We start from the raw sequence: 12,829 nt of genomic DNA, 5'->3' as shown, positions 1-12,829 counted from the left end.
AGAAATTCTGGCAGAGGTACCACAAAGAAGCATGTACCAAAATAATGCTATGCATCTTGAGAAAGAGACAATCATATACCTTTATCTTCATCTCCCAGGGCAAGGGTACAGGTCCCTTCAAATAAACATTTGTAAGATCCCTACTTGGGTGGGGAGCTTAGGGGTTGGGTCTCCCCTATCAGAGGCCTCTACCGTGGCCCAGGGAGCACACACTGCCCAGCCACAAAGGCTGCCTGTTCCGTCTGGGAACAGCCACACACAAAGGCAAGGGCATGGATGCTGCCCTCAAGGATGAAACTCACAAAATAGGATCTGGTGCTGAAACTGTAAGGTGTAATATACAATATCCTGGCATTGCTGAGCCACAATCAGACGTGCCAGTTCATTAGTGTTCCTGCTGCGAAAGGTTTTCCTGGGACGAAGCTAGGATTTCAGCCCACAGTTCTCCTGCACCAGCACTGTTCTTTTAGCCTGTTTCAAAATGCACCTGATGTCAAACCAGATAGGAAGACAGAATGCTCTTAAGGTTCCTCTGCTTTTCTCAGTTTTAATGGTTTGTTGGCTGCCTCTCCTAAGGAGAGGTTTCTGGTGCTTTTCTGTTAGGTTTTTCCTTTCTTATTATCAGTAAAATACTTGAAAACATATAAGTAAAGTCACACAGTTGTGCCTTGTGGCTTTCAGCAAGGAGAAACAATTAAAGTACAAAGTATTCATATCAGCAGGCAGAATACATACATGTATAAATACTTAGCATTTTGCTTGGCAAAGCCCCCTAAATTGGCCAGACTTAAAAAAAAAAAATCCTGCAGCTACTGCACAGTTGAGTTGAAGATGATTATTAGAGTTAATTGAATTCTAGTATTCTTTTTCATCATCCTGCACTGTTCCTCACTAATCAGTGTAACACGCCTGACTGGGATTTTTATCTTCCACGCAATACCACAAAGATTATACACATATTTCAGAGCAAACCAACATTTCTACCACAGCAAAGGAAACCAAGTGCAATGTTATCCTTCTAAGTGGTTATTCATTTAACAGATTCTGTGGTTGTTATGTAAAGGTTAATTGATCCTAAACTTCATTAGGCTCTTAGAACTCAGCAATACAGTTAGTAACAAAGTTAGCAACACCATTCACTCCCACAGTTCTTGATTTTTGTACTTTTTTGATGAAGTTCAATCTATTTTTTTAACTTTTACTAAAGAAATAGACTGTCATAGACAACTTCCATGGAGCTAATCATAATGTCCACATAAGACTAGCACATAGAGACTTTCAGAGGTACTAGAAATTAGTTGAATTGCTACCAATGGAAAATATAGCTCTGAAACAATCATTTAAACCACCTAGAAGAAATATCTAAAATATCAGGTTACTTTTGAACATCTGAAACTTCGTTTCTAGTCTTCGTGTTTCCCTGTCTTTAAAAGGAAAACAGTAGTACTGTTTACATAGTTCAGAAAGAAAGTCTTCTTGTAAAATGTTTCCATATAAAAAGTACATAGTAATTCAATAAAAGGACATTTTAGAAGTAGTTAGTGAGGCAGTTCGTTTAGAAACAAGAATTCCACAGAGCGATAGATCAATTTAGAAAACAAGCCTCAGCCTCTGAAAATCAATAAACCTTTCTATAACAGAAGCAGTATAAAGCAGCTTTATAAAGTAAAATCACTTACAATTATCAGCTTTGGAAGAATAGTCCACCGATTTCCTCAAACGACTTGCCAGTTTTCAGGTCTTACTTTTCCTTCTAAAATCAAACAAAATCAGACTGACGTCACCACAGAAACTTCCCACTTTCCTTCACTGAGGTGAAGGACCAGACCTTCCTTCTCCTATTGATACCACCCCACCATGTCCAATTTCCATTACTGCATTGATTGCCCCACTGATGCACACTATCTCTTTCCCACACCTCCCAGATAACACATAATCTTCTTATAAAAATTTTCTACCCTGTGCACTTTCAGAACAGGTTACCCACATGGGGATCCTCTCTGAATGCAGAACTGCTCTCAGGAAGGTGTTCATCTTGACTTACAAACAAGGAATAAACCAGGAATTTCCACGAATAAACCCTTGGCTGTTACAGCCTGAGGGAATAGCCCAGATTCCCAAGCTACAGTTTAATTTTCTGATTTCATCTGAGAGCAGAGGAAACATCATCCACTGAAACTCTTATGAAGGCAGTTTGCTCACAGAGCAAAAGATTTGTGAATTACTACATAACATTATTTCTTTACATTTACCTTGGTATTCCTATTTTCTTCCTGCAATGAAGTACACCAACATTTATACTCCATCCCCTGTGGGGGGAAAGGAAATATTTATTAGTTCCTTTAGCTTCTCAACAGATGACTCCAGCTGCAGTTATCAACAGCTCGCTGCCTGCCCAGCAAAGCACCTGGGGCAGCTGGGAGGACTGGTGGGAAACGCCCTCAGCTGCAGGCTCCTCAGCACCAACAGGTGCAAATGGAGCTGGTGCATACAGGGGCTGGGGATTTTAACCCTTTTCAGAGAGGTTTGAAACGAAGTGGGAAGGAGGAGAGAATAAACTAACAAGAAAAGAAAAGGCAGAAACAAACCAGTCAGCATTTGGGCATTGCCCTGTTGATTTTAACTATACTTGCTTGGCCACATACTGTCAGTAGTGATTACAAGTGACAAAATGTTTTTTCCTTTAAATTATTGCACTACCACAACTAATAAAGCACAACAGTATGTGAACCACCACTGAGAAGATTCATGTGGAGATGGCACTGTGAACGTGAGCCATACACAGAGTTAGGCTGGTTGATCATAAAAGTCATCCAAAATGAGCTGTGGGCACGCAGGCTACCTGGGCATTGGGGCAGATCCTGCTGCCTGACAAACCAAGTGACCAAATTGGTCATTTGAGGCTTAGCACTTATTCCAAACTGTGCTAACTTTGGTGTTACTGCAGTTGTTCCCTGCTGCTCCTCAGGGGACACATTTGTAAGTTTCTCAGAGGTGGCTGTCATACCTGGCACACGCACCTCGTGTGACCCACAGCCCTCCCTGGGCACTGTCACCCTGCAAGGGACCGTGGGGGGTGTGACATGCACTTGACCCCTTAACCAAACTAACAGTAGTTTGGTACAGGCTCAAAGGAGGTAAAGGTCCGAGCTGTAGCCAGGCCAAGAACTCTAGTTTCAATCTGTTCTCTGAAAACCCACAAAAGAGTAGAGTCATCAATGCGTATGAGCTTGGAACACTGATCATGCAATTGACACATGAATAGCAGGTGGCTTTTCCAAGACTCATTTATCAAAGAACAAAGAAAGTTGTGGGTACAAGGGGTGTCATGCATACTTCTCCCATAGCATGTAATTTCGCTACAAGCCAACCACTTTATTCCATAAATATGACAGCCTAGGTGAGCCTTTTTTGAGCTCTCCTGGCTAAGCAGCCTGGCTGCATGGCAGTGATCTCCCCTTGAGCTGGGCCACCTCTCAAGGCTGCTCCTTGAGGCAGAGAGACCTTCTACCAACGGCAGATCTTTGGTAAGAGACTGATCGCATGCTGAGTTAATACTAATGAAACCTTACTAATCCATGTAGTTATTAGATATTAATTATTATAAACTTTGTATAGATAATTCCATTAGACATAAACTGCTGTCCAAGTCTGAGCCTAAGACTGGACCTAGCCGCACCTCAGCTCCATCAGGACTTTAGAAAGCGAGGGGGTCCACTCTGAACCTCAGGACTCAACGGGATGGTCTTCCATATCCTTCTGTGTCTCCGGTCTCTGAATCACCCTAACTCGAGTCTAACTCAATTTTCCTTCGTATGTTTCTTCGACGCAGTAATTAATAAGGTGAACCTTGCCATCAAACTTATTGAACCGTGGTAAACCGCTGTTAAATCACGTTAAATTCCATCGAATTTATTGAACTCTGTCAAATTATTATTTTTACCTCAATAAAACATGTTGCTGCTTCTCTCTTGTGGGCGCGGTGCATCCCACCCTTGCGCGACGGGGACCCTCGGCCCGCTCCCCGCACGCGCCTCGCCTCAGAGAGGCGGCGACAGCCTCGCGCCCCTTCCCGCCGCCGCCGCGCGCCCCCAGCTCGGACACCCCCTCCCAGCACCCCCCTCCGCCCCCTACCCGGGCCGGGGGCGGCGCATGCGCGCGGCGGCGGCAGCGGGGCAGAGCGGCGGGGGCAGCGATGGCCGGCGGGCAGCAGCGCGGCGCGCCCGGCGGCCGCGAGCGGGTGGCGCTGAAGAAGGAGATCGGGCTGGTCAGCGCCTGTGCCATCATCATCGGTAAGGGCCCGCGCCGCCGCCTCCGCCCGGTGCCGTCCCGCCCGCGGGCAGCCCGTCCCGCAGCTCGTCCCGCTCGGCGGCGCCCCGCGCTGGGGCGGGGGCTCGGGGCCGGCCGGCGCGGCGAGTAGCGGCGGTGCGGCGAGGCACAGCACCGCGGGCAGGTGTACCGGGGCGCCAGCTCCCCACCCGTTACCGCTACCAGGAAGGCTACCGGGGATGCTGCATGGGACGGCGCATCTCGGCTAGCGGTGAGATGGGTGGAGGGAGAGAGCGGCGGACGGGACGGCGTTTCGTTAGCGCCTGTGAGGCACGGTCCTTCCTGAGGTACCGACAAAACACGGGTGAAGCCCTCTCGGCCCCGGCCGCTCAGCTCAACGCCAAATCGGGAGGTTTTCTAAAGCGTTTTCCTGGTGGCCTTTTGAGCTGTTAAGGCTTACGCGCTCTTCTTTCTAAGGCTAAAACTAAAGTTGATTCTTTTATCTGAGACTGGGGGGTTCTTCAAAGTGCGGGTGGCAGCCGGCGCTTTCGGCCAGCCGCCGGACACCGCGGGCCCGCGGGAGCTGGCGGCGATGCGCTGTCCGCTGCCCGCGCCGGCTCGGGGGCTCCCGGCCGCTGCCGCCCGGTGCCTTTTCCGACAAACCTTCAGCCGTCCGCGTTTGTCAGCGAGCGGGGCCGAGCCTGCTTCACGCTTCTCCCCCAGTAGCGTCTAAACTGATAGATGGGGGCAGGGTGCGCGCAGCACCTGCCCTCGGCGTGCTCTGTCACCGCGGTGTCTGGGCAGAGGAGTGGGGGCAAGCCTGGGGAAGGAGCAGCTCCCCAGACGAATACAAGCAGCCTGTACATACCTAGTGAGCCTCAAAACGCCGTGAGAAGACCCAGCCATTGCCTTCTGCTCCATGAGCTCTTGGAGAGACTTGCAGCGACAGTTGGGGCAAGGTCTGTGACAGCACGGGGAGATGGCAATGGGCACGACAGGAGCTGCCGCGTCCACGGGAATATGCTGTGCAGTAGCAGAATTGGCTGGGACACCCCATTGTCTGTGTGCAAATGGTGTCCCCAAGCTTGAGGAAGAGGACATTACTGCATACTCCCTATAGGTTATCATACTATCCTACTGCAGTTTTGTGTTGTTAGCCCTTATGCCCCATTTAGGTGGATAGGGTCTTGCAAAAAAAAAAAAAAAAAAAGAGAGGGAGAAATTTGTAATGCCATTGAACAGGATCTCTTGCATCATGGGCGAGGCTATTAAATAAAAGGAAAATACTTCATTTCATTCCATTCCCATAGTGAAATACTAAAATCTAAGGGGCAGCTATAACTGCAGTTTATGGGAAGATGTGTTCTAGGTATACAGACATACCTTTACATTGAATCCTTTGGCATATTTAAGGGGGAAAATCTAGCTTCTGGATCTCAGTGCAGCACAGATGTCCTTGCATAAGAGTGGGATACTTGTGGGTATTCAACAAGGCACAGTGCTGTAAGTAAGGTACTTACAGCATTTGGTATCGCCCGAGTTGCTGCTGGCCATGGGAAAAATTTATGGTATCTATGTCATTTGTTAGTCCTGGTATTAGATAATTGTATCTCAAGACTGCTACCCTGCTCTCTCAGATCCCTTCCCAGTCAACCTTTCATCAACCAGACTCATTTGTAACATGGTGCAAGCAGAACACATATATATATATCTCTTGTACAAAGTGAATCTTGTGAAACAGCCTCTCATCTAATCAAAGACATTTGAGTAGGGAAAAACAATGACATTTATAATAAAGTCTAGTACTGTCAAGCAGTTTAAGTATTAGAGAAGGTCAACTGCGTTGCCAAATAGAGCCTAAACAATCTGCTGCAAATTCCCCCATATTTAGATAAAAGTAGTTTGAAAAACAACCCTAGGATCCTATTTTTGGGTTTGATTTGTTTGTGTGCACATGGGTGAAATTACATCATATATCACAAAGTCTTGAGTAACAAAGTAATATATAGTAAGAGTATAGTATAGCTTCGTAGATGTCACTACATAAAACATGACAGCCTATAATTAGAGGACACTGTAAATTATACCAAATCTGCTTGCCAGCCATTATTGAGTTAAACAAGAGAAATGCTATTTAAGACCCTTTCAGCAAAAAACTAAACTACTTGATCTGAATTGGTATTAGGCAACCTGTTACATCACAAATTTTCTGTGTGATAAAATTTAAGATAGGGGGAAGACTTCTTTCCAAATGATTGATTGTGGGGAAAAAAAATGGGTGCAGTCAGTGTCATACCCTTTTGAACAGATGACAGACTAGGACTCATGTCAACCGTCATAATGGATTTCCCGTGTCTGGGTGGAGGAGGGAAACCCTTTTTCCTTCAAGGGTTTAGACATCAGACTCTGGTGTGTCCCGTGGCAAAGTCATATTTCCTGACAACACCAAGGAAAAAGAAATCACCTTTGGAAAAAAAAAAACCTCTTCTTGCTCTGCATGGAGCTAAAAGAAGATTATGCTCTTATTTTTCTGTAAATGTTCTTGTAGGTTATCTTTATGCAAATAGTGTATAAAAGTGCCGCAGATACAGAAAATGTAAGAGGATATTTTTGCATTATCAAATAAAAGTTTGATGCTGCAGGATGGATATAGAGAATGACAATCTTCTAGTAATTAGTAACAGGAAGAGGAAACAAAAGGGAGTATTTGGAAAATACTGTAAATGTGGTTGCCTTCTATACACTAACTCTGACTGTTTAAAATAAAGCATTATATGATTTGTAGTTGGAAGGAAAAAAAAATATCAGATTGTCATCTTTGTGCTCCCTAGCATAATGAAATGAAGTGAAAGAGAAGGCTGGGAGGTATGAACACTGTTATCTGGTATATTTGAGAGTATTCCAATAATGTCAGGGTCTGTCAATATTTCATAGTCGCATCTGAGGAAATAAAAACTACCTCTAGATGCAGGTACGTCACTTCATCCAGCTTAAACATTACAGGCTTCTGGCTGTTGGAGCTAAGGAGATGCTCAGTCTGCCCTGGGAACGTGGGGCACGTACTGGTTCAGGGAGCAGTGACTGTTACGGGAGGGCAGAGGCAGCCCTCATCCTGCCATGCTGCCAGCTGCCCTGCAGCTCCCATGGCCCGTGCTAATTCCCCGCAAAGCAGATGTTCCTTTTCTGTCTTCTTTCCATGTCCTGAATTGTAGGACAATTTTCTTACTACTTCTACAACTAAGATATTTGTCAATCGCTATACCATCTTAATACATTCACAAAAACATCCTTTCAAATTTTTATCATCTCTTTATAGAGGTTTGAAAGGCTTTGCCCTGAGAAATACCAGTTCATCTAACAGAAAATATTCAGAAAAAAATAGCAGAACAAAGGACATCGAATTAGGCATATAATATGCCTGTCTTATATCCACCCCATAGGATGGTCTCCTGATTTCTCCCAGCAGCCTAGCTTTCTCACAACACATAAGACTATCCTTTGTTACTTTATTTATTTCTTCATTTTTTGCATGCAAACACGCCTACTTAGAGAAGAAAGCTGTTTCCAAAGGTTGTTTGATGTTGAGGCAGAAGACACCTCTTTGGGGTATTCTAACGTAAATGCACATACTAAATACAAAACGTTTTTGTTTTTATGCTAAAAAGAGACTGATACTTAATGACTGTAAAGCTGAACACTGTTTAGTAGTAGTAACAAATCTTTCTGGCAATTCATCTCTGCCACAGAATTTTGGAAAGTGCCAGAGACTTGCTGTATGAACACCCAAACTGCTCTGTGTTAAACATGGTTACGTACAGTGAAAAGAAATCTCTCACGGGCTCCAGCTATTAATGATCTTCTAATGTACTCAATTACACTGCAAATTAAGCTTTCCAATACTCAGATGAAGTAATACAGCTTAAAAAGTAGTAACACATGTGCTTTATTATCTACTAAATAATAACTTACAGATACTATCTAATTGCTTGAAAACCCAATTAGTATTTATTTAGCAGACACAGAAAACTGCCATATCTAATTCAACAGTTATTTTATGCACTTTCTACATAGCCGGCTTTATATCTTATTTGTAGAGCTATATGTGTAATTAAGATTATTGCACGTGTATCTTTTCTGTAAGCATTTTCTATAAGCACAGGCATATTAGCTATGTAGAGAAATGCTTATTTAGTGCCTTAAATCAGTTTTGCCTATGTAGATGAAAAACTAAGAAGCTCTATGACTTGGCTCTGTGTAGTTTCTGCCACATTCCACTGCTCTTTAGAATAGTACAAGAATTAGAAACAGCAGCCTGATTAAAGTCTGATACCGGCCTGATACTTTGGTCTGAATAATAAAATTCACCATTCTTACATTAGAAATGTACATGCAACTGTATACACAGATTGCATGTATTTAACAAGGCATTTAACAAGAGATGTTTGGGTTTGTTTTATATAAAACTACTTGATCTGTATAAAAAAAAGTTAAACATCTCTTAAAACATTTGTTTATGCAGCTTGTAAAACTGCATGAAAGTAGCCATAGGGTCACACTCACATTATGAAGTTTGTTGTATACATGCGAATGATTTTATGTCAGGCTGTCAGACCCATTAGAAGACCTACAGATTGAGCCGCAATAAAATGTCAGCTAAAACTAAATATATCTCCTTATTTTGCTGAGCATAGGTGGTCAAGTTATCTGTGTCAGCTGACTTTGGGTTGCTTAAAAAATGCTTGCAGTGCTTATTCTACTCACACACAAGCTTGGTCTAAGATCCCCTGTAAACAGGTTCCCGATTCAAGTCCAATGATAGTATCAAAACTGTTATCAGATGGCCAGCAAGCGATATGTTCAGTTATCGCTACTTCTGGAAGTAGGTTTCTGGAATTTGTCTGTTCACATCACCCAGAAAACAGCACACACACCCCTTCCATAGCTGATGTCAGTCAGTCACGTTATGGATGGTCTCAAAAGAATGCATGCAAGCTGAAATGCCCCCTTATATTGGAGATGCTTCCTTATGTCAGGATTGTCCTAATATGTAGTGCAAATTACTGACCACATCACGATAATCCATCAAGGGAATGACCAAATAAATTTCCTTGGTTGTGATTATACCTGCCTGGCATTGTACTTATTTACTAGCAATTGCGTATGCATCTATAGGCAAATTTTCATAAATATCACTTCCAAGGGCAGCACTCCAAGATAACATCAAGTTCAGAGGTATAACTGCACTGGATGTGATTTTTCCTCCTTGCAAACAGAAAACTATTTACCAGACGCCTTTGATGCTATGTCTCTTGCCATTCTAACATGCCCTAAATCCCACAGAGGGTCTTTATAGACGGAAATCTACTACAGGATTCAGCAAGCTGCTAGCTTGGGAAAGGAGAACACATGGAACTGGGAAGAGCCTTCATACTCATGTTTTTCATTATAAAAAAATAACTTAAGTGGAAATGGATAGGCATTAATGCCAGCTTGGTGAATCCCCTCTGATCATGTTGCATATGCCACCATTGCTTAAGGAGACTGGTTATTGATCATTGAATCAACCGGCACCCATCAGATCCATCTCTTTATCAAGTAATGTATCAAATCATCAGGAGATCATTCCTAGACAGCCCCAATGAACTTCACTGGAGTAGTACCTAAGTTACAGGAGTGCAGCAGAAAGAGATGTGTGAAAAAGAAGAAAAACGCCCACACATCTAGGTGATTTTTTCCAATTTCCGTCATCATACCTGGGGTCACAGAAAATGATGGTGTTGCAGCAAGACTCTTCTCCCTCTCTGAATCTGTGTGAGAGCATTTCACTTTTATAGCTAGCTGAAGTTTCAGGACACACTTTTGTTCACTGACTTGTGACAGTAATACAGATTACTTCAGTGGTTCTCTCTCTCAAAAAAAAAGTGTTTCTAAAAATAAAGTGTTTTCTTTATCTCTGTTACACACCTTGCTAACTAGTATTTTGAGCATTCAGTTCCACATAGAACTTGCTGACATAGCACACAAAGTAGTTACGCATACATGACTGATTTTTTTTCAGGACAATAATTCAGGATCTAGCTCTGGACTGTAGGGAAATGTAATTCAACATCTTGTCCTCTTATAAGTGCAAATTATGGTTAAATAAAGGCAGGAGTAAATTTTTGTTCAACATGAATGGCATGTCTTCCTTAGTAGCGAGAAACCACAAAGACACTTTTGAGGCACTTGTGAAAATTTTTTCCATACAGCCCAGAGGTTTAGGCTTAGGTTCATAACCACTGAAAATTACATGTTCAGGTTCCATATGTACATAAAAGCTGATAGGTGTCCGTAATTTGGTATGGTACCCAGTATGAAAGAGAGGCACATACTACAGAAAAATATCAGACCCTACATTTTGAAAGAAAGAAACCTGGGGATGCCCATCCAGAATGCGTCGTGCAAGTTACATTTATGGCGTGATACGTTTTAGGGGTGATACTGTGTTCTTTGAGGCTGTGCCAACATACAGTTACCCATCAGGATCGTTTGGGGTAGTCTTTCACCTGAGTTCAGGGAGCTGAAAACAAGCTGCTGTTTCACTTGCAAGTAAAAACAATGGCAAAGTTCAAATTAGCTTGGTAAAAACCCAGGGAGATCCTGCAGCTTCTCTGGGCTAGCGGCTTACCTCTGAGACTGAATTTACAGAGGAAGGCAAAAAGGAGCTCTAATTAGAGATACCTTGCAGAGAAAAAAAAAAAAAAAAGAAAAAAAGAAAAAAGCCTTAACTTTATATTTTTCTTAATTGAGTCTGGGCATAGAAAACAGTTTTGTTTGTCCACAGATGTGCCTTTCTGCTGCAGTCTGTATCCAGGAGAATTCAGCATGTGAAGTCCCTCAGGTACAGTACGAAGAGCAAGAGCTAAAACAGCAGGAAAAAAAAAAAACCACAAAGTAAAAAACATCAACATGAACAAATCCTTCCCATATGATCTTCAGGAACAGCAGTAGGGCATAATGAAGATCTTTTGCAAAAAACTCAATTTGTACTTTATTAAAAGTCAGTGATACTTGAGCAAAACTTGCAACGTTTGTGACACAGTTCTGTTTCCAGGTTGTTAACTGTCAGGTATTCATTGACTGGTGGTTTTGGTTTGGGTTGGTTTTGCTAGTTGTTCTTTTTTGCCTTCTTAACTTTTAAAAAAATTAGAAAATTCTGATTGGGATGCAATGACTCTGGCCAGAAGGCTGAAGCAATGAGCTTTCTGCAATGGATGTCAGTAGTTTAGATACCCTGCAACAGAAACTCTCCTTCTTCATTGATAGATGAAAAAACAAAGGTAGCATCCTTTGGTAGTGTCTTACTCCTGATCTGGCAGTACAGTGCCTGCTTTCAGCAGTGCCATAAATCTCCACTTGCTTTCTCTTTTCCTGTGCCTTGCAGCTCATTTCCTTCTAGCATAATGTAGCCTTGTCTGTTGAGAAAGTCTGTTCTGCTTTGGCAGGCTCACAAGAAGCAGAAATGGTTTGGTAGAGGTTTAGCTTTTTTGTGTTTGGAGCTTTTTGTGTGCCAGACTTTTCCTTTCAAGACCCTGTTTTTTGTTGGGCTACAGGGGAGAGCTTCTATTAGCTGCCACACTTTTTTGTCATCTTGATTGCAGCATGATAAAATGAGAAGGCATTTGTCAGTACCAAAGTGTCCCAAATATAAAACATCCTAATGGTGATGTTTTTTCTGCTGGTCCTGAAAAACCCAGAAGTCTCCCAAAGAGTGCTTTAGCAGGTGTTGCATGGCAAAGAGCAGGGAGCCAGCAATCCAGCATGGACTGAGCATCTCAGCATCCTAATTCCTTTCTAAATGCCTGTATCCCTTGCTGTACAGGGAGAAAGCATAGAGAATATGCAAGCCCTGCTCTGCAGAGGAAAGCCATTTATAATGGTAAATACATTTCTTCACATGCCAGCCTCCACAAAATCTCTTTATGCAGTATTAGTTTATTCTCCTGATGTGTTCTTCTGGCACTGGCATCTGCAAGTCAGGGCTGAAAAGCAAGATTAGAGGAGTGGTTGTCTACAAATTGTTCCCATCCTCAGGAACTTGTAGATTCTGTTTTTCTAATTTCAGGGTAATGAATGGCCCAATCTAGTGTTAGGGTGAGCAGATTAAATTCTTGCTCCTGGACATGGTTCATCATCTCTTTCAGACAATAGAGACAAATTCCACTACATCTCAGAGAAAGAAAGGTGAAGGGAAATATACTGGCAATGTTTAAGCCTGAGGAATTTCTGTATCATTGAGTAATGGAATAACCCCTGTGGCTGAATTGCTCCGACTCATTTAACACTTTATTTAGAATAGTACCAAAACTTACAGAAAAAGAAAATCTTTCTGCATCTGAAAATTAAGTTGAAATTTTTGATCTGATCCTTAAGTACTGTTGTAATCACACTTCAAACATAAGGCTTCAAGATTAATAGTGTAAAACATAGCATTAAAAATCAGCAAGACTTCAGAAAGGTTACTTCTGACTCCAAGAAATAGGTCAGTGATCTGGATGAGTGGCAGTTTTTCTGCTGTGAA

At 42.7% G+C, this 12,829-nt stretch overlaps 1 protein-coding gene across 1 annotated transcript in view; it reads left to right on the top strand.

Moving 5' to 3' along the window:
• The first annotated feature begins 4,171 nt into the window (after positions 1-4,171).
• SLC7A10 (solute carrier family 7 member 10) overlaps positions 4,172-12,829 on the top strand; it is a 41,006-nt gene continuing 32,348 nt past the window's right edge. Inside the window, exon 1 of the mRNA XM_068411671.1 lies at positions 4,172-4,292. Coding sequence (XP_068267772.1) covers positions 4,196-4,292 — 97 coding nt within the window. The 5' untranslated portion in view covers positions 4,172-4,195. The remainder of the gene's footprint in view (positions 4,293-12,829) is intronic.

This window comes from Nyctibius grandis, chromosome 12 (assembly GCF_013368605.1).
Source record: "Nyctibius grandis isolate bNycGra1 chromosome 12, bNycGra1.pri, whole genome shotgun sequence".
NCBI classification, from domain to species: Eukaryota; Metazoa; Chordata; class Aves; order Nyctibiiformes; family Nyctibiidae; genus Nyctibius; species Nyctibius grandis.
This window is presented reverse-complemented; position numbering and strand designations above follow the sequence as displayed.